The sequence below is a fragment of the Carassius carassius genome, chromosome 43 (assembly GCF_963082965.1).
Source record: "Carassius carassius chromosome 43, fCarCar2.1, whole genome shotgun sequence".
NCBI lineage: Eukaryota > Metazoa > Chordata > Actinopteri > Cypriniformes > Cyprinidae > Carassius > Carassius carassius.
This window is the reverse complement of record NC_081797.1, coordinates 3,978,502-3,998,542: the sequence shown is the minus strand read 5'-3', so window position 1 is coordinate 3,998,542 and position 20,041 is coordinate 3,978,502. Positions and strand designations below refer to the sequence as shown.

Genomic DNA, 20,041 nt, shown 5'->3' with positions numbered 1-20,041 from the left:
TTTACAAACTATTACAAAGCAACAACAAGTAGACTAAGACTGAATTAAAACTTACTCTATTATTCCTTGTTTCACTTACAACTCGGAACAGCGAAGTATAGTGACAGGAAAAATGCAGATTATAAGGAATAGATGTCAAAGAATGCTGGCAAAGACGTGGTCAAACCATGCATAAACCTGCACGCTTTATTCCCACAGCAAAAAAAAAGAAAAAGAAAAAAAAAAACACTTTTGTCAAAGCGTTGATGGATGTTATATGCATATAGACCCAATAACAGCTCCGGAGCATCCTCCACCCCACCCCACCCGCGGGGCAACGTCTCAAAGCACGTCACCGTGAGTAAATGTGTGTGTGAGGAACGAGAGAGAGAGAGAGAGAGAGAGAGAGAGAGAGAGAGAGAGAGAGAGAGAGAGAGAGAGAGAGAGAGGGTAGATGTGTGCAGACAACCTGCGCGTAATTCTGGGAGGACTCTCCGCCGAGCAACGACACAATAAACACTCACGGAGCCGCAAGAGTTTCCCTCGGTGGAGTAACAGTAAGCACTTAAATCACGTCACACCATCCAGGCAGGAGTCCATCATCAATCTGCAGCCATGTATCTGAACAGGGAGGAGGAGTACAGCAAAGGTAAGTGCTTTTATTTCTCTAGCCATTAAACTTGCAGGAGTATCTTCTCTTCACCTTGGACGGATGCCTCTGGCTCTGGGTTGCACAGGTGGGGTTGCATAATGGAGTTTGGGGGGTGGCACGATCGCACCTGTCGCGGGGTCATCACTTCTTTTGCCTCCTTGTTTTACATCATTGTCCGAACGCGCGCAAACAAAGACAAGCGCGCACTAATGACTGATATTGTCACGCGTTGACATTGCGTTGCATTGACAGCGATTACTGTGGCATGCTGGATTTGATAAATAACTTTGATTGGAGGTCCCGTGAAGGTCTATCGTTGCGTAATGGTACGCGAATGCGTTCTTATCGAAGGCGCTACTTGTTGTGCGCTTCGTCCTTGATGGAGCTTCACGCGAGGAGACGTGAGGAAGGACAAGCGACTAAAACACAAGGTCAAAGCGTCTCGAAGCGGGCTCGACGGTGCCTCGTCTCCGCTATCCGCACCATTACACGCGAACCGTGGCGTTGTGGTGAATCTTTATGATGATTCCGTGGGCGTTTCGCTGGGGTACGGTGGGCTGTTATTTGTGTCAGCTCTCCCACGTGTTTCCGAAGCGTGATTCCCCGTGAATTCACAGGGTGTCCACTACAATTTCCCCCGGTGTCCCTCCCACGGTTAATGAATTTGCTTCGGGGCTCCGGAACGGAGGTGACTGGAATTAAGAGTGGAGGCGCGTTTGGGCTGCGCCTGCAACACCTGCTGCTACCGAGAGCCAGAGAGCAAAAGACGGGGTTTGATATGCGGTAATGGCCGTGAGGAGATAATAACCGTGGCGTGAATGCAACTGTGTGGGTTTGGAAATGAAAGGTGGTTACGGATAAGCCCTCAAACATCAGGCTAATATGAGACACACAGTACAAACCTGACACAGAAATTGGATCAGGTTTTAAAAAAGCAAGGTGTTTATTCAGATTTCCCCACTCAACTCGCAAACACGAATCAACATAATGTACATTTCAGTACATGAAACAGGAGTCACACAAGGAAATGTTCCATGTTAGCTTGGAAGGTTATCATAATAACTGTTGTGTCATTCCAATTAAGGCATTATTTACTAATTAAGACATCATTTAGTCAATCTATGGACAATTTCCATGAGAGGGTTCAGTAATCAGTAGGTGTGCTTTTTTTCACATCACGAAAAGGTTAACGTGCCCACTACAGTCGTGGCCAAAAGTTTTGAGAATTACATAAATATTAGTTTTCAAAAGGTTTGCTGCTAAACTGCTTTTAGATCTTTGTTTCAGTTGTTTCTGTGATGTACTGAAATATAATTACAAGCACTTCATACGTTTCAAAGGCTTTTATCAACAATTACATGACATTTATGCAAAGAGTCAGTATTTGCAGTGTTGGCCCTTATTTTTCAGGACCTCTGCAATTCGACTGGGCATGCTCTCAATCAACTTCTGGGCCAAATACTGACTGATAGCAACCCATTCTTTCATAATCACTTCTTGGAGTTTGTCAGAATTAGTGGGTTTTTGTTTGTCCCCCCGCCTCTTGAGGATTGACCACAAGTTCTCAATGGGATTAAGATCTGGGGAGTTTCCAGGCCATGGACCCAAAATTTCAACATTCTGGTCCCCGAGCCACTTAGTTATCACTTTTGCCTTATGGCACGGTGCTCCATCAAGCTGGAAAATGCATTGTTCTTCACCAAACTGTTGATGGAAGAAGTTGCTGTTGGAGGGTGTTTTGGTACCATTCTTTATTCATGGCTGTGTTTTTGTCCAAAGACATTCTTGGACGCCCTGAAGCCTTCTTTACAAGAATTGAACCTCTTTCCTTGAAGTTCTTGATGATCCTATAAATTGTTGATTTAGGTGCAATCTTAGTAGCCACAATATCCTTGCCTGTGAAGCCATTTTTATGCAACGCAATGATGGCTGCACGCGTTTCTTTGCAGGTCACCATGGTTAACAATGGAAGAACAATGCTTTCAAGCATCACCCTCCTTTTAACATGTCAAGTCTGCCATTCTAACCCAATCAGCCTGATATAATGATCTCCAGGCTTTGGGATTAAGTTAATTTTCATGGCAAAGAAGGACTATGCAATTCATCTGATCACTCTTCATAACATTCTGGAGTATATGCAAATTGCTATTATAAAAACTTAAGCAGCAACATTTCCAATTTCCAATATTTATGTAATTCTCAAAACTTTTGGCCACGACTGTAGTGGCTGGGACTTTGACTCAGCGATTCGAATCTTTTGAACATATTAAAGATTTGTCTGCTGATTTATTCGGTGACCTTTTCAACACGATGGTGACTAGTCGAAAGAAAAAGTCCTGTGAAGATTTTGTCTGCAAATCTTCTCAATTAACAGAGTTTAAGCATCACAAGGAAAAATAGCTACTCAATTTGTTTATTTTGTTCAATGTCATTCAGTGTGTTTACATATGAGATGTCATTCAGTCCATTTATGAACATCCCATGACTACGGAGCCCCGCACATGGCATGCAGGAAAAATATATATGGCTAAATTGTGTGCACGATTTACGAATTCGTTCCCTCGATTTGCTAAACCGTGCGCACGATTTAGCAAATCGAGCGAATGCAATAGTAATCGTGTGCACGTTTTAGTAAATTGAGGGAACGAATTAGTAAATCGTGTGCACGATTTATTTATTTTTTCTTGCATGTAATGTGCGGGGCTCCGTGCATGACAAAGTTCAATCGGGTTTTGTTATTTTATCATCCAGAGAACTTTAGCAAGACATGCATACAACCCACTGTGGCTGGCATGATGCATCTCAGCGATTCGAATCTTTTGAATCTATTAACGATTCGCTTATTCATCCTTCTATGCTCGCAGGTGGCGACAACTGAATCTTTTGTGTGTTAAGAGCAAACGAGTCATTGAGTCATTCACTCGAGCGAGAAGCCTATACTGAGATAAGCATTGTTGTGTTTTATTCAATTTGCTTGCCTTTAAATGTAGTCTATAAACTCAATAAACAGTGATAAGCATCATAAGTATTTGTTAATGCTTAATTCCTTTATTTGCTTCAATACGTCAACTTTACAACTTAAATGTAGCCTATTGATCAAATTTTGTTCAAGTGACTTGTTTAGTGAAGGGGCGTATTCCGTCAGCATGTTCAACCAATGAAATTCGCCATTAGAGAATGCACATGAATGCTATTGGTTCATGCTAAGTCACGCCCTTCCAAACGAAGATCCACAGCATCGAACTGAACGATAATAACGATTCGTTCACTTAAAAGATTCATTTGATTCTTTCACAAACGAACAACCACTAGGCCAATACAAGATCATTTAGCAGGTGCTCTCACTCAGTCGGGATGTAACTTTAGGCAGGTAATCGAAAGCCTGTACATGATGAGGGAATGTGTTTGTTGATGGTTTAATTAATCGGGGTGTGACTGATGGAGTTAATTGATGAAGTAGGCAGATGATGTGTAGCCTTATACTTTCAATTTTTCCCGCGCTTCTGTGACGCTGGAAGCGTGTGGTTGAGCTTTTGTCTCATATTGTGTTTTATTATTACAGTCTCGTTTCTATGTCTTTAACTACTTAGTTAACTGATAAAGATATGCTTTTGCAAATGGTATCACATGAGTGATCACAACTGTAGGGTTGTTACCCACTAATTGTATTCGATTAAAAAAACGCCAAAACGTTTAATGAGGTAACTTGTTTTGAGGAACGAATACCGAATCACGAACAGACTGTAGAGATGTTAAACACAATCTGGAGCCTCACCCCCTCTCCTACTGTTTCTATGAGACATATTTAACTTTCATGCTTCTTACTCTTCCTTTAATTACTCGTTTTTATTAAATACAGACAAGTGTGACTTTACGATGAGCCTCAAATCAAGCAAACCTCTTACATGAAATGTCATTGTTTCTGAATACATCCACAGGGGTTTATCAATATGGTTTAAGAAATGATGACGCCTGAGGTCCATTACTGATTATTGCATCTCTCTCTCTCTCTGTGTGTGTTTTTGATTTATGTCATTGATAGATGGAGTTACTCACTAGAATGGACCACATGTTAAAGATTGGGGGACTAAATATAAGAGCTGGTTTTCATTTATCATGTCCATATCTGGCCCCTCATGCTAGATAGGTTTGTGTGTGTGATTGTATTAAGTGAAGAAGTGGACAGATTGCAGATGATAAGTGAGGGAATGGACCAAACGGTGAAAAAAAAAATGTATGTGTGTAAATCTGGATGTGTCACCGAGGCACAGAAGATGACAGGAGGGGTATAATGTGCTGAAATGATTGACAGTACATGTATTATTCATACAATCCTGTTGATCTGAAAGAGAGTGAGAGATGGAGAGACACAGACAAACAGAGAAAGAAATAAAAAGAGACAAATTTCCTGTGACTCCGTAGACTGCTCTGTATTTAAATCTTGAGTGACTGCAGTGTCAAATCTTCTAATTAAATTGCAGCAATACAGAATTTAGGTGTATTTCGGTACTAAATACCATAGATCTATAACTAAGATCAATGATTGTAAATCTTTGTTGAATGACTCTGAAATCCATTTTGATTGTGCTCCTTATGTATTAGTATTGGGTATTTTGATTCATCCTAGTGAGTTTAAGTTTGAGCCTTTTGGATTCGGTTGTTTAGATTTGTTCAGTAGGTTGCATTAAATGAGTTTGCATTCCCATTCAATTCAATGGCAGATTGACCTTAATGCTGCCATCTTTGCTTTATGAGCACACATTTTTGGAGCCAATCATCTGAGCCACTAAATGTCATGGAAGAGACATCAAAAAATCAATTTGATACTATTGAGAATCCCCCCAAAAGATCTGATATGGGTGAAACATCTACGACAGTATAATATAACGAATCTTTTGCAGTTTAATGTTGCTTGCATTGCAAGTCGTGAATGCCCATCAATGGAGAAATAAATTTTTTGACCACTTTTTTTGACCACACTGAATTGTTCAATACCAAAGAGTCTTATTATCATATATATAAGTAAAACCAGCATCTACAAATCTACGAAGGCAAATAGTTCCAATCTGTTATTGTTTCCAATAGTTTTTTGTCACATTTTGTGGGACCGCTGAACTTAGCTTTTTTTTGTCTTGCCATAAAAAAATACAACAAAATTTGGCTTAAATTATTTACTAGTTATATGATAATTGTATTATAATGTCCTTTAACAGTGTTGGGCAACCAGTTGTGCATCAAAGCAATACATTCCCAAAAACCTACTGCCAGTTAGCATCATTTTAATTGTGTATGCTCATCGGTCATTTTACACATTCAGAAATTTTACCTATTCCCATACCTATTCAACAGTTTTTGCTGGACGAACGAACGACATGCCCCCTTTTGTTTCAGTTAGAAAATTTAAGTTCAAGAACATGTTTTGTTCATTCACTACAGAACTCCTTGTTGAAGACTTAAAGCAACTGTATGGATATTTTTTTTTTTACCTATGACTTTCAAAATATTTTCTGACTTTTATTAAGGTGAATGGTTTCTGTCTCTTTCTCACGTTCCAACCCAAACGTCTGTTTTGGGAGTATGTATGTTTGGGTGTGAAATCCCACAAGAAGGGTGGACTGTTTTACGGGCTGCAACAAATGGTTGTGCACAGCTTTCCATTGTAACTCAGACAGTAGCTCCATTTTACCATTCCAACTGAAGTCTTTCCAATTGACGGATTCTGGTTGACTGTTTATACATGGGATGTGATCTTAATCGATCTGGTGTTTACATGTGCTGCTGACTCATTCAATCTGAATAATATTGTGAGATGTGCACATTGCTTACCTGCCGGATTAGGGGCCATTCACATATTGCGTCTCTTGCAAGCTCAAGTTCATTATTTTAAATGTAGATGCACAGCAAATAGAGAGTTGCGACGAGCCCGTTCTTTCCCAGACGTGTCTGGAAATTTTCAAAATGCTGCAAGTGCACCACTGGTCATGTGACAAGAACCAACCAATCATCCTTTCTGTAACAACATTGAAAGCTCAGCCAAAATAGAGGAACAGCTGATCTTAACTGTACAGGGATACATACATTTAGTAAAAATTTTGTAGTAGAGCTGCTGAAAGTGATTTTTCAGTGCTGGAAATCCATTTATCTTTTGCTGAAACTTCCATGTCGTCATTGAGAGCAAAGGACATGGTTTCTTAGCAACGGCAGAGCGCTTTGGAAAGAAGGAGAAAGTGGCATGCCTATCGTTTTCCACGCGTTTTTAGGTTCCACATGTGAACGTCCCCTAAGAACGTCCCTCCTGGGAAGACCAGAACCACCCAGTTGTTTAATTATGTTATATTAAAAAAAAAAATAGTAATGAATACACTTGTCTCCATCGCAGGTAGCACTGATTGGCGTACACTCGGAAGTAATCGGATCAGCTCGTTTACATGGTGAAATTTTCCGTTTGATCAGTTCATGAAAGGGTTTATTCCACCCCTTTCAATCCAACTGATATTTCAATCAGTTTGAGCATTTTTATTCAGATTGAGGTGTTTACATGGAGCATTTTCATTTAGATTAAAAACTTTAAGCTGGTTATAATTGGAATACAATGCTCCATGTAAACTGGGCTTGTAATATATTTATGACAGTGAATTCTCCTTAACTTTAGTGGGCTCCAAAGTCCAAAAAAACAAACAAACTACTATATACAATTGCTTTAAATTCACTCTGATTTATTCAGTGAAGGAGTGTGTTTGTTTAGTAGGTCCAGCCAATGCAATCTGTGCTCATTCTGCAGTATAAAGCTGTTTGCTTGTGTTACAATCAGTTTTTGAAGGCAGGATTAGGTCACCATAGTGGTCACACACTCTACCAAAGAAGATGATTTGTTCACTTTAAAGATTTGTTCAAAAACACAGAGTCATTCGTGATCAAAACACCCCTAGATAGTGATAATTAGCTCTCAACTCCATCCAAAGAGTTACAGAGCCATTGTTCCCCCTTAGATGTATTTCTTCCAGCTTCAAGAGTTTCTAAAAGCCAGGTCGAAGATGGCCGCTGAACCCTTGGAGAGTCGCTCCTGTGACCCGTCGTTTCTTTAAAATATTACTCACAGTACCTGAGCTTGGACAACAAGGGAGAGCAATTGGAAACCAGTAGCGAGCTATTATACAGAGGATAAGTGAGAGGGAAGAGCATTGATTTTAAGCTCCGTTGGATCTTACCCTGCTCTTATGAGAAACAGGAAATTGATTGTGAGTTTGAGCCTCTCCATCATAATGAATATTGGATGCCAAAATTGTCAGTTAATGAATATGTTGGCATGTATCAAAGTTAAATGCGATCGCTCACAATTCTTCAGAAATAATCTGTTGCGTTCTCTGTCACAGGCTGGTCACGCGATTGATTTTATTGGCAAATGGGAGTGTGGACGTGACCTTGAATGAAATGCAAAGACCCCGTGGTTCATTTTCATGCTTCTTACGGTGCATTCTTCAACAGTGAAATTCAATTATCATCATGAACGGAGAGAAGCGTGTGACCTTACGAGTGAGCATGTTATATTTCAGAGTCCCAGGTTTTACTTTTTCTATTCTTTTCAAGATTCGCCATCACAGTTGGTTCATTGAAGGACACAGAGTCTTTAAGTTTTTAAACAGAGAAGTTTAAGTGCATGTTTAATGGAGTAATTGTTCATAATTTGGCCCTTTAAAATGTCGGAAAGCGTTGCTATCTGATCCGGAAGTCTGATGAGCGATTAAAAGTCCCATCTGTCTCATTGATTAATGCTAATTTCCACCCTGGGGTTGGACTAAATCAAAATAGTAGCCCGAACGCCCCAGTGCACAATGACAAATATTTTTCATGGCGACTGTGTGAAAATGTATCTTCTGAAGCAATATTTATTGTTTCACAAATCAATGGCACTAGTGGCCATTAATGTAATTTGCTGCTATCTGGATTACGATGTAAGAGTCATCAAAGTGATTAGCAAGAAACAGTAAAGAGAGACCGCAAAAGGAGGAGGAGAGGTATAACTCTGCAGAAAAACATTGTTGCATCTACCTCCACCTTACATCTCCGCCAACAGCATTTGCAGTTGCTTACCACTGAATATAATTGGTAATCGTTCTTTAGTTTGGTTTCATATTTACAGAAAGAGCTTAAACAATGGAAATAAACATGTATTATACATGTTAACATGAGAATTAAATGGGAGAATAATATACTAATCTTGTCTCAAAGTCATATTCAAGATGTATTACAATCCACATCATGATGCTTTAAACCCCAGTAATTTTCTAATGATACCGTAATGCAAGATTACCGAAAGCAAATTGCACTCATAGGAATTACGTTACCAGAAATTAATCTGCCTAGAACAGCAATTCAACGGATAAAAGGATCATATAGACAATGAAATACATATATTTATGCACTTTTAAATGCTTCTAACAAAAATATGAACTTCACCTTAGGCTCTCAAAGTGCTTGGTTCTGTGTACTTCAATTTCAAGACTTACTGTAACCATGACTTGTTTTTTAAACTGAGGAGCAAGTTGAAAAAATTTTCTGCGGTAATCAATATAACCACAAATGCTGTCTAGATAGGGTCTAAAAGCAGCACTTGCCAAGCTAAATTTAAGCCTACAACAACATGAAAGCTAGACGTCATTTGTTTGGTTGTGAATAACTTCATTTCTGACTAAAAACATAACTTGCTTAATCTTTTGTGAAAAATAAAAAGATTTTGGCTGCATTCCAAATGTTGTACAATGCACTACTTGCAATACTCTGCCATATTTTAGAAATGTTCAAATTGGACACCTCCAGTTGACGGAAATGTTACACACACATTACTTTTACCATTTATACTACAGAATGTCGTAGAGTATAGTGTATGCAAAATATGTCTCTGACCAATCAGTGATGACTTTATTCAAGTGGACTGTCTGTCTTCCAATCATATTTAGTTAGACTTTATTTATGGTTAACATATTTTACGAATGGATACGTGGCATTTTATCTTAGGTAATTTTATGTTTTATTGGACTTTGTCTGTGTCAAACACAGAATACAATGTACAAACACTGTAATTGATTGACAGGCGATCTGACCAATCATAATGCCAAATCTGACATTTTTGTCTAACAAACAAACCAGACAGAAGAGTAGATTAACGTCGGTGGAATTGAAATTGAAAAATGTTTGTATTAAAGTTTTTCCGTGTTTATAACAGGATAACTTCTGATTTTTATTCATGTTTATTTCGTGCTTTAAAGGTGCCATGTGCAAAAATTTAGGTAAAAATATCCAAAAAATGACCTACAGGCATCAAAAGAATGAGAAGAAATAAGGGCGATGATGTCATTAAAAAAATGTCAAGTTATAGTGCTGCAGAGATATCAACCTTAATTAGCATTAGCATTACTATCCCCGGCCCGACAGGTGTCGTAATACCAGTTTCGGCCATGGGAGGCAGTATGCGGGCAACATAACCACCAGCCAACCTGCAATACACGAATAACTTGCAGGGCTTGTGGGCGTACTTATACCTGATGTCAATCATGTGGAAAGTACAGCCCACTACTTCAGTTCAGGGAAGAGACCGGAAGGATGACTTAAGCCCTTGGCAAGAGACCACCACCCGCTACAGGGAAACAACCGCGCTCGGAATCACAAATCAAATCCGATAAGAAAAGGAGCCGAACCAGAGTAAACATCGGCACTGCTTTCAATCGCTGGAGACAACTGATGGACCTGAAAGAAATGAGGTTCGACACCGAACTTGCAACATTTCTTTTGGATTGGTAAGTTAGATGCTGTTAGTATTTCGCTAGAAGTTTGTTTTATATGTTTGTGTATTTTTTTTCGGGAAGTTATAACATAGAAATGTATCGAAGGCTGTTCGATAAACGTGCTAATGTTAGCGATGGCTAACCGTAGCTTCGTTTGATAATTAGCTAGCTATAACTTACCCATTTTTTTATATCATAACTAACCTGCTCTGTCTAGTCTGTTGGTCTCCGTGTCCTCTTTGCTTCGTGGATTTTCTGTACGTGAGAAAATTGATGTGTGGCGTGAAAGCGTGTGAAAAGAGTCAATTGCGTGTGTCTCACGGTGAATGCTTGAGAGTTGGCAGCTCTGGTTACGTTGGTTGGGGCTAGCTTGGTCAACATCAGCTGTCTGATGTTGACCAATGATGTTGACAGAATGCTGTCTGTCAAATTAATTTAATTCAAATAATGTGTATATACAACTCAAAATGTAATATGAACAAAATGAATAGGAACATATTCACTGGTAAAGTTGAAGGGGAGTAGCTTGAAGATGTCATGTTTCGAAATCACTTGACATCACCCAACGTTCCTCTGGAGGCAAAACGTCCTCTTAGGCTTCGGCTATGGCTGTAGGGTTGTTGTGAAGGTAGGGGCGGAGCATAGAGACTATGCCGTTTCTCGTTTGTTACTCTAGAGTAGACCAATTCACTTTATTGAGGCATACTGCCCCCATCTGGTATGGAATGTGGAGTATGACTTGATTTTTTTTGTCAGACATGACAGATGGCACCTTTAAATAGTAAATATGAAAAGATGATTTGATCTGATGAAAAGATGTGCGGCTTGAACTGTGGCGCTACAGCAATCTGTCATGACACATTAAAGAGCCACAATATGTACAAAATTTGATTGCGTGAGAATATGATGTTCAACACTAATGAAAGGGGGGTGGGTCTTTGCGAAAGGTCAATTGTGTCAGTCAGAGATATAATTTTAAAAACTACATCTACATTTACACAGTTGCCAAATGCTTTTATCCCAACCAACATACACTGCTTCAAATTAAGTGCTTCAATCCCTTGAAATTGAACCCATGACCTTGGTGTTTCTAAGGTCATGCTGTAATATTTAAGTTAGAGATTCCTGAAGTAGTGGTTTGGATCGCTCCTTATAATCTGTTCTATAGTTTGAAGTTTTATTGCCAGCGTCTGGCCTGTCTTGCCATCTTGGGTGGGTCCCGCTTGTGTTTGGACCAGATGCAATGGCAGGATTGAGACAGAACGACTCCTGTGAGTCCACACTAATGCGCGAGTCTGTTTGGATGGGTGGAATTTAAATGGATAGCTGGGAGAGAGAGGAAAATGTGTGTGTGTGTGTGTGTGTGTAATCATACTCCATTTTCATTAGCTAGAAAATCACCCCAGTAAAATGACATGAAGAATAGGCATTATGAGACGCAAAAGTGATTGTCTGTTTCGTGATGTTAGCTACTCCTTGTTTACATGACCCATATTGTTCAGTGAAGTAAAGAGCTGGTGGTGGGGTCTCTCTCTCTCTCAAACACACACACACACACACACTACTACAGGAGCTAATTACAGGCATTGTGTAAGAGCACCTGAAATAGAGTCGATGTGCTACTCAAATAGCCTTGCGTTCAGCTTTATGGCATCGGATGAGACGGCGGAGGAGATTTCAGGTCATACTCAGCAGACAGTACTGAAGCATGCAAAATGTCAAGTCAGATTTCTAGTCAAATTTATTTGTGTAGCGCTTTTCACAATACATATTGTTTCAATGCAGCTTTACAGGAAATTATGATTATTAATGTTTATCTTAATATTTGTATTATGCCTTATAGTCGAATTGGGAGATAATTAGTCATCAACCAATATTGTTTTTTTGACAGCCGATGCCGAAATCTTGGAAAGTAGAGGGCCGAAGTATTTTTCACAAATAAATATTTAATAAAAATATAATTAAAAAGGAAGCAACCACTGTAACCAACAGGGCACTCAGTATTTTGGGAAGTTTGTGTGCATTGTGAATCATATTTTTCAAATAAAGCCAGGGTAACACTCATTGTACATACAGCACACAGAGAAAATGACGTGAATATGACAGTGGGCAAATGCATAAAGCACAGCACAATTTGAAATTACAAGTTTATAGTTTAAAGCATTCAATTCACATGGACCGACCGTCACACAGAGAACACATGATCATTCAGGTTACATGCACACTTCTCGACATCTCACAGCTGAATTAGACTAAGTTTACAATGTTTGTGAAATTAAATGTTCATTAGCCATTCAAAGATTTGTTTAAATTATATAAATGCGTATTTGCTTAATGCTGACGGCAAACAAGAAAGTATTATAATATTTGCATTTCAATTACCAATAACATAAAAGCAATCGTTATAATACTTTCTGTAAACATTAAATCCTTTGTTTAACAATTCTGTATGATTTGTGGCTTTTGAGAATCTATTTGGTGTAAACAATGTTGAAATCGATGTTATTTTAAAAAACGATTCATTGAAAAAAAAGAAAGTTTTGCCCTGCCCTATTATATAGTATATACATAGACTGTATAAAAACATGGACGTAGTGTCCGTGACATCACCCGTATACTCCTGAAGTGCGTTTTTGAAGCCTAAAGTGTGCAGAGCGGGCTGTCGCCATCTTGGCAGTGTGTCACAGCGTGACTCTCCCGGATAATAAAATGGGCAAAAGTTGAAAAAAAAAAAAGAGCTAGTTGCTGAAGCCACGCCCACTTAGCGTGACGGCACTGTCAGCAGCGGCAAACCACCTGTCACTCAAGTGGCCACGCCATTAATTATGCAGAACTTTAAGTCTTAATATAATTTAAACGTATGGGTTATAAAAAGTGGCCAGTCGATGAATTACAGTTTTAGTCACTTCCTTGTTGGCTTCACGAAAGAGAGCGGGAGGTTGCCGCTCAAATATATATTGCTTTACAGCAGTACACTGTATGTATGTAGATAAAGTTAGTTATACTATTGAAAGGAGTGAAATTATTTCCTTATGAAATTGATTATTTGTGAAGCTAAACAGTCAGAAACTCTTGCAATGATTTGATCAGATAGGAAGATCTAGAAAAAAGACCATTTGCCCTTCCCCCTAAACACATGGTCCAGGTCACTAAAAGTTGACAATGAAATGCCAAGAACTCAAGTTGCAATGCTCACATAAAACATTTACTATATCTTCAGGATTCATGATTGTAAACATTTCATGTTTGGTATCATTTTAAAGTCTCTGTGCTCCATACTATGTATCTTCCTGAAGTTAGGTATACTATTATTTATTAAAAAATGTAGTTGTGTTAAATGCATTGTGTCCGTAGAACACATTGTATAGTTGTTTGTGCTACTACATGTGCACATAGGCTATAAGTTTATTCTCTAAGACACATGACTGCTTTACTGTAAGTGTTCTTTGAGATACTTAGGTAAAAGGTTGTACATGCCATGCATTTTAGACCATGTTTCTGCTATACTAGGATAACTGTGTGATAATATAGTTTACATTGGGCCAGTAAAACAGTGGACAACTGAACGTGTCTAGTGGCGTAAAGTCCTCTGGTCTTCACTTGGCTGTTATAATGTAGATGAAGGTTCTCCTGTGCAGAGTTATGGTGATGGCTCTCTTGATCTTATTCCAGCACTAAAAGCAGGGTTTTGGCTCAAATCCTCCATCTGACAAGAGAGAGTGTATTAATTCGGTCTAAAAGAGGGATCGCAGCACTCCAGTGAAGTGGACTTGAGTTTGGTCCAGACTCACTTGTCATTCAGAGAAGGATGAAGACGCTTCAGCATTCGTTGTCTTGTCTGTTCTGGGGTCCATTTCCTAAAATAATTGTTTGCTAACTATGGTCATTAGTTTTATTGAATTCTATTGGTAATGACAGAACTTGCGACCGTAGTTGCTTTAGTTTGCCTGTTCTCTTCTGCTGTTTTTTTTTCTTCTCTTCTTGTCTCTTTTATTTCTCAGGTAGCCTCTGCTTGATGTTTTTTCTTCTGACTTGTCCCTTACTTTTCTCTACTTGTCTCATCTCACGTTGCCTCACTTCTTCTTTTCTTGTCTCTTCTCAGTTCATCTCACATCAACTATTGTTTGCTTATTTCTTCTTCCTGACAATTCATTTTCTCGTCTTGTCTTGTCATGGCTCATTTTCTCTTCTTTTCTCATCTTCTCGCATTTCAATTCTACCTTTTCTCTTCTCTTTTTAACATTACCTCGTCTCACCTCTTGTTTCCTTGTCTTTTTGATTAATTTTATTCTCTTATCTGTGTTCTTCTTGACTTGTCTCTTCTTTTCTCTTCTCTTTCCCTGTTTTCTCTTTGCTTTTTATTTCTTCATGCTTTATCTCAGTTGGTCTTAGCTTGACTTTCTTTTTCTAATTTCTTTTCTACTACTCTCAATTTCTTATTTCTTATGTCTTATCATTTTTCTCGTCTCTCATGTTCATGTTGCCTCATCTCACCTTGTTTTTTGTCTCTTTTATCCTTGTCTTATCCCACCTCTCATTTTCTCTTCACGTTCTTTCAGGACTGGCTCCGGACTCTCCGAGAATTTCACGTTTTGAAGCAGGATTAATATGTCAAAATGTGCATGAAAGAATGATGGAGAGATGAATCCCTGGAGTGATTCTTCCGTCAAGGTCATGTAAAGGAGAGCATGGGTCTGAGCGATAACAGGCAGTCAGGTTGAGCAGCTTTGTAAACTCAGAGGTGAAAGCAGGTTTACTGATGATGAGAGAAGCACAGGGAGTATTCTCAGCCTCAGACGGACCGTTGGCTAAACATCTGATACATACTGCACGCAAAAGTGAAAACACTTCAGGAGTTTTGTCGTCGGATTGGTTAAATTATGAAGGATATCCGGTAGACATGAATGCGTGTTCTTTAACGTTCCGCCTGGAAACAAAGATGCCGTGACGCCAAACCCCCTTACGAAAGAAGAAAGCCGTCATGTTTACAGCTGTGATGACGAGCACTTATCAGGATCAACCAAATATTGGTTTTTTAAAAGTATGTGAAAAATTACAGGTTGCAGCATAGAATCTTTAAAATTCTTCTGAGAGTTTTACACACCGGTCTGTTATTGTAGCGACATTTCCACGCCCCAAAACATGATGATGAATGAAACAAACTGTGGTCGGTTGTTTGACATGTGGGTCAAACGGCTTCATAGGCTGGCCTTGGCCAATGAAAGCTGCCATGAATTCCAGACCATCAGTCTGAAGGTCTGGTTACGCGAACCTACACAGGAAGGTAACTGAGACATGAAAGGCTTTCGTCATATAGCTATACATCCCTCTACATTGCGAGTAAATCACTCACATATGTGACAAACTCTTCACTCTGGGCAACTAAATGATGTCTAAAATTAGCCACTGGCTAATAAATTCTTAGATTTTACTCGCCAGTGTGTGAGTTGGAGGCTAAGTATAAGTTAAGCACAGATATATTTTCACTCACAGAACACTCTGAGCGCTTCAGAGTTTCAATATTTGTCAAGCAATCAGTGATATTTTTCAGTTCATCTCAGTGGATGCACAACACACCTGTATTTAATGTACCGTAAACTCTAGTGGGAAGGCGCATGACTCCGACTCACCATGACTTTGCTTTTTCTCACACTCAAAGAGAGAGACAGAGCAAGAGTGTCTTGCATACGATGCAGAATTGACACAATATATTGAAACAATATTCTTTATTGTTTTTTCCTTTCAAAATACTTAATCTTTTAAGAACCGCTGGGTTCTCCAGTAGTGGGTGGAACTTATGTGCAAACGACAATCTAATTGGCTGGAGCTCTGATATTATCATCCCTGATTTGTGAATGCACACAACCTGATTAATATTCATGAATTCAGCAGCTCATAAATCCTTACTGCATTTACACTCACCTAAAGGATTATTAGGAACACCTGTTCAATTTCTCATTAATGGAATTATCTAATCAACCAATCACATTGCAGTTGCTTCAATGCATTTAGAAATGTGGTCCTGGTCAAGACAATCTCCTGAACTCCAAACTGAATGTCAGAACGGGAAAGAAAGGTGATTTAAGCAATTTTGAGTGTGGCATGGTTGTTGGTGCCAGACGGGCTGGTCTGAGTATTTCACAATCTGCCCAGTTACTGGGATTTTCACGCACAACCATTTCTAGGGTTTACAAAGAATGGTGTGAAAAGGGAAAAACATCCAGTATGAGGCAGTCCTGTGGGCGAAAATGCCTTGTTGATGCTAGAGGTCAGAGGAGAATGGGCCGACTGATTCAAGCTGACAGAAGAGCTACTTTGACTGAAATAACCACTCGTTACAACCGAGGTATGCAGCAAAGCATTTGTGAAGCCACAACACACACAACCTTGAGGCGGATGGGCTACAACTGCAGAAGACCCCACCAGGGACCACTCATCTCCACTACAAATAGGAAAAAGAGGCTACAATTTGCACGAGCTCACCAAAATTGGACAGTTGAAGACTGGAAAAATGTTGCCTGGTCTGATGAGTCTCGATTTCTGTTGAGACATTCAGATGCTATGTCAGAATTTGGCGTAAACAGAATGAGAACATGGATCCATCATGCCTTGTTACCACTGTGCAGGCTGGTGGTGGTGGTGTAATGGTGTGGGGGATGTTTTCTTGGCACACTTTAGGCCCCTTAGTGCCAATTGGGCATCGTTTAAATGCCACGGCCTACCTGAGCATTGTTTCTGACCATGTCCATCCCTTTATGACCACCATGTACCCATCCTCTGATGGCTACAGGATAATGCACCATTTCACAAAGCTCGAATAATTTCAAATTGGTTTCTTGAACATGACAATGAGTTCACTGTACTAAAATGGCCCCCACAGTCACCAGATCTCAACCCAATAGAGCATCTTTGGGATGTGGTGGAACGGGAGCTTCGTGCCCTGGATGTGCATCCCACAAATCTCCATCAACTCCAAGATACTATCCTATCAATATGGGCCAACATTTCTAAAGAATGCTTTCAGCACCTTGTTGAATCAATGCCACGTAGAATTGAGGCAGTTCTGAAGGTGAAAGGGGGGCAAACACAGTATTAGTATGGTGTTCCTAATAATCCTTTAGGTGAGTGTATATTGCTCTTATTGGTAGAATTCATGGTATTATTATCTTTCTTTTCACCATTTTCTTTTACAGAGAAACAGAATGATTAAAAAAGCACCTATTCATAAGTTTAGTTAAAATTACTAATATGCATTAACACGTGGTTACCAAGTTTTTGTGTGTGCATGTGCTATATATATATATGTATATATATAAATTTGTGTGTGTGTTTGTAAAATAAAATATAAAAAATGTATAATATACATATTCATATATAGTACATCAGTCTGGTGAGTAAACAAAAAAATTAACTAGCCAATGGCGATTCAATTGCAAAGGTGTCCATAGAGGATTGCGAGTACATGATGCTGCATGCATGTCTGCTTGTGTGAAGGCACACGACGTGTATTGTGCATGCAATGCGTTATGCAACCATCCCTTGGTTCAATACGAGCAGCATTCTCTCTCTCTTGCTTCTCTTTTTCTTACATCTTTGCTTGCTCCCTTCTCATTCTTTCTGTTAATCTGATCTCATCTTGTATCATATCAGGGCTGCATGATTTGGGGAAAAAATTGCAATTGTGTTGTGAAATGCATAATTTTTTGCTTTGATTGTTTGTAGGGTTGCAAAATGTGGCCAGAAATCTTTGAAATTTTTTACTATAGAATTATAATAATAAAATAGTAACAACAACAGCAACAACAAGAATAAAATAATAATAACAATCTTAGAGAAAAAATATAAAGATAATTTTCCTATACAGGACAACTGTAAAATTACTCTTAATTTTTATGGCGTCGGAATATTTTCATCTTCAAATGTTAAATCATCAAGCTTTTAAATAAATAAATAAATAAATAAATAAATAAATAAATAAATAATGTGCTGCAGAATTTGTCAAAAATATTATTATAAATCAATATGACTATAAAACAACTACTACTACTAATAATAATAATAAAAATAATGATGATATAGGGCTGCGCAGTTTAGCCATAAATGTTATTACATATTAATTTGTAGGAATAATAATAATAATTATTATTATTAAATCTGGTATTAAAGAAAAAATAATAATTTTATTGTACATTGCAGCTTTAAATTTACACTAATATTTATGAGTACTTATGAGAGTAAGACCATTGAGCTTTTTTTTTTTGGTGGCAAACCACAGGGAGAATTTAAACTAAGCAGCTAGTTTATAAGTGCTTCTTCAGTTAAGTTTGGGATGATGGTTGTGTGTGTTGTGCATGCCTTCAGTGACCCAAACTTAGAGCAGATGCAGAGATGAGTGTGTGTGGAACAGCATTTATCGTGAACTGATTCGCTCTGAGACTCTGGATCATGAGCTGCTCACGTGTAAATGAACACAGTTCCACGATTCACTCTGAAACACACATACAAAAGCGCATACATTTATTCATTAAATTTGAAGCCTTTGCTATTTGATAATGGCACTAAGCCATATATTGATTTTGCTTTTATTTGGATTAATCGTGCAGTTGCATCTCATCTCATGATCCTGTTTCCTATTCCTTTCCACTCTTTGCCTGTCGCATCCTCTTATTTTTCTTCTTCTTCATCTTATTTTCTTCTCTTTTTATTCTCTCCTCTGCAACTGTTTTGAAGAACTCCAGCTATTGAAGAAAACAGAACTGTGGAATTGTATAAAAAGAGTCCACAAAGTGTAAAAAGAGACCACATAATCACTAAGGATCAGAGATGTATAAAGTACTAGAGACCCAGACTTGAGTAAAAGTACAAGTGCTCTATCAAAAAAATGACTTGAGTAGAAGTTGAAGTGCTCTTTAAGCACCACACTTAAGTAGAAGTACTAAAGTATTCAACATTTTTTGTACTTAAGTATTGCAAGTCGTCTATTTGTTTCAAACCCGTAAGACCTCCGTTTATTTTCGGAACACAGTTTAAGATATTTTAGATTTAGTCTGAGAGCTCTCAGTCCCTCCATTGTCCAGAAAGGTACGAAAAACATTATCAACGTAGTCCATGTGACATCAGAGGGTCAGTTAGAATTTTTTGAAGCATCGAAAATACATTTTGGTCCAAAAATAGCAAAAACTATACTTTATTCAGCATTGTCTTCTCTTCCGTGTCTGTTGTGAGAGAGTTCAAAACAAAGCAGTTTGTGATATCCGGTTCGCGAACGAATCATTCGATGTAACCGGATCTTTTTGAAACAGTTCACCAAATCGAACTGAATCGTTTTTAAACGGTTCGCGTCTCCAATAGGCATTAATCCACAAATGACTTAAGCTGTTAACTTTTTTAATGTGGCTGACACTCCCTCTGAGTTCAAACAAACCAATATCCCGGAGTAATTCATTTACTCAAACAGTACACTGACTGAACTGATGTGAAGAGAGAACTGAAGATGAACACCGAGCCGAGCCAGATAACGAACAACAGACCGACTCGTTCACGAGTCAAGAACACTGATCTATATATATAACTTATATTATAGATCAGAGGTCAAGAACCGTTTCTGTCAGACGTGTCCGATTCGAGA

The 20,041-nt window shown here is 38.7% G+C and overlaps 1 protein-coding gene across 1 annotated transcript in view; it reads left to right on the top strand.

Annotated features, from left to right (window-relative positions):
• Window positions 1-457: 457 nt before the first annotated feature.
• syt7a (synaptotagmin VIIa) overlaps window positions 458-20,041 on the top strand; it is a 136,169-nt gene continuing 116,585 nt past the window's right edge. Inside the window, exon 1 of the mRNA XM_059536893.1 lies at window positions 458-628. Within this exon, the coding sequence (XP_059392876.1) occupies window positions 595-628 (34 nt within the window). The 5' untranslated portion in view covers window positions 458-594. The remainder of the gene's footprint in view (window positions 629-20,041) is intronic.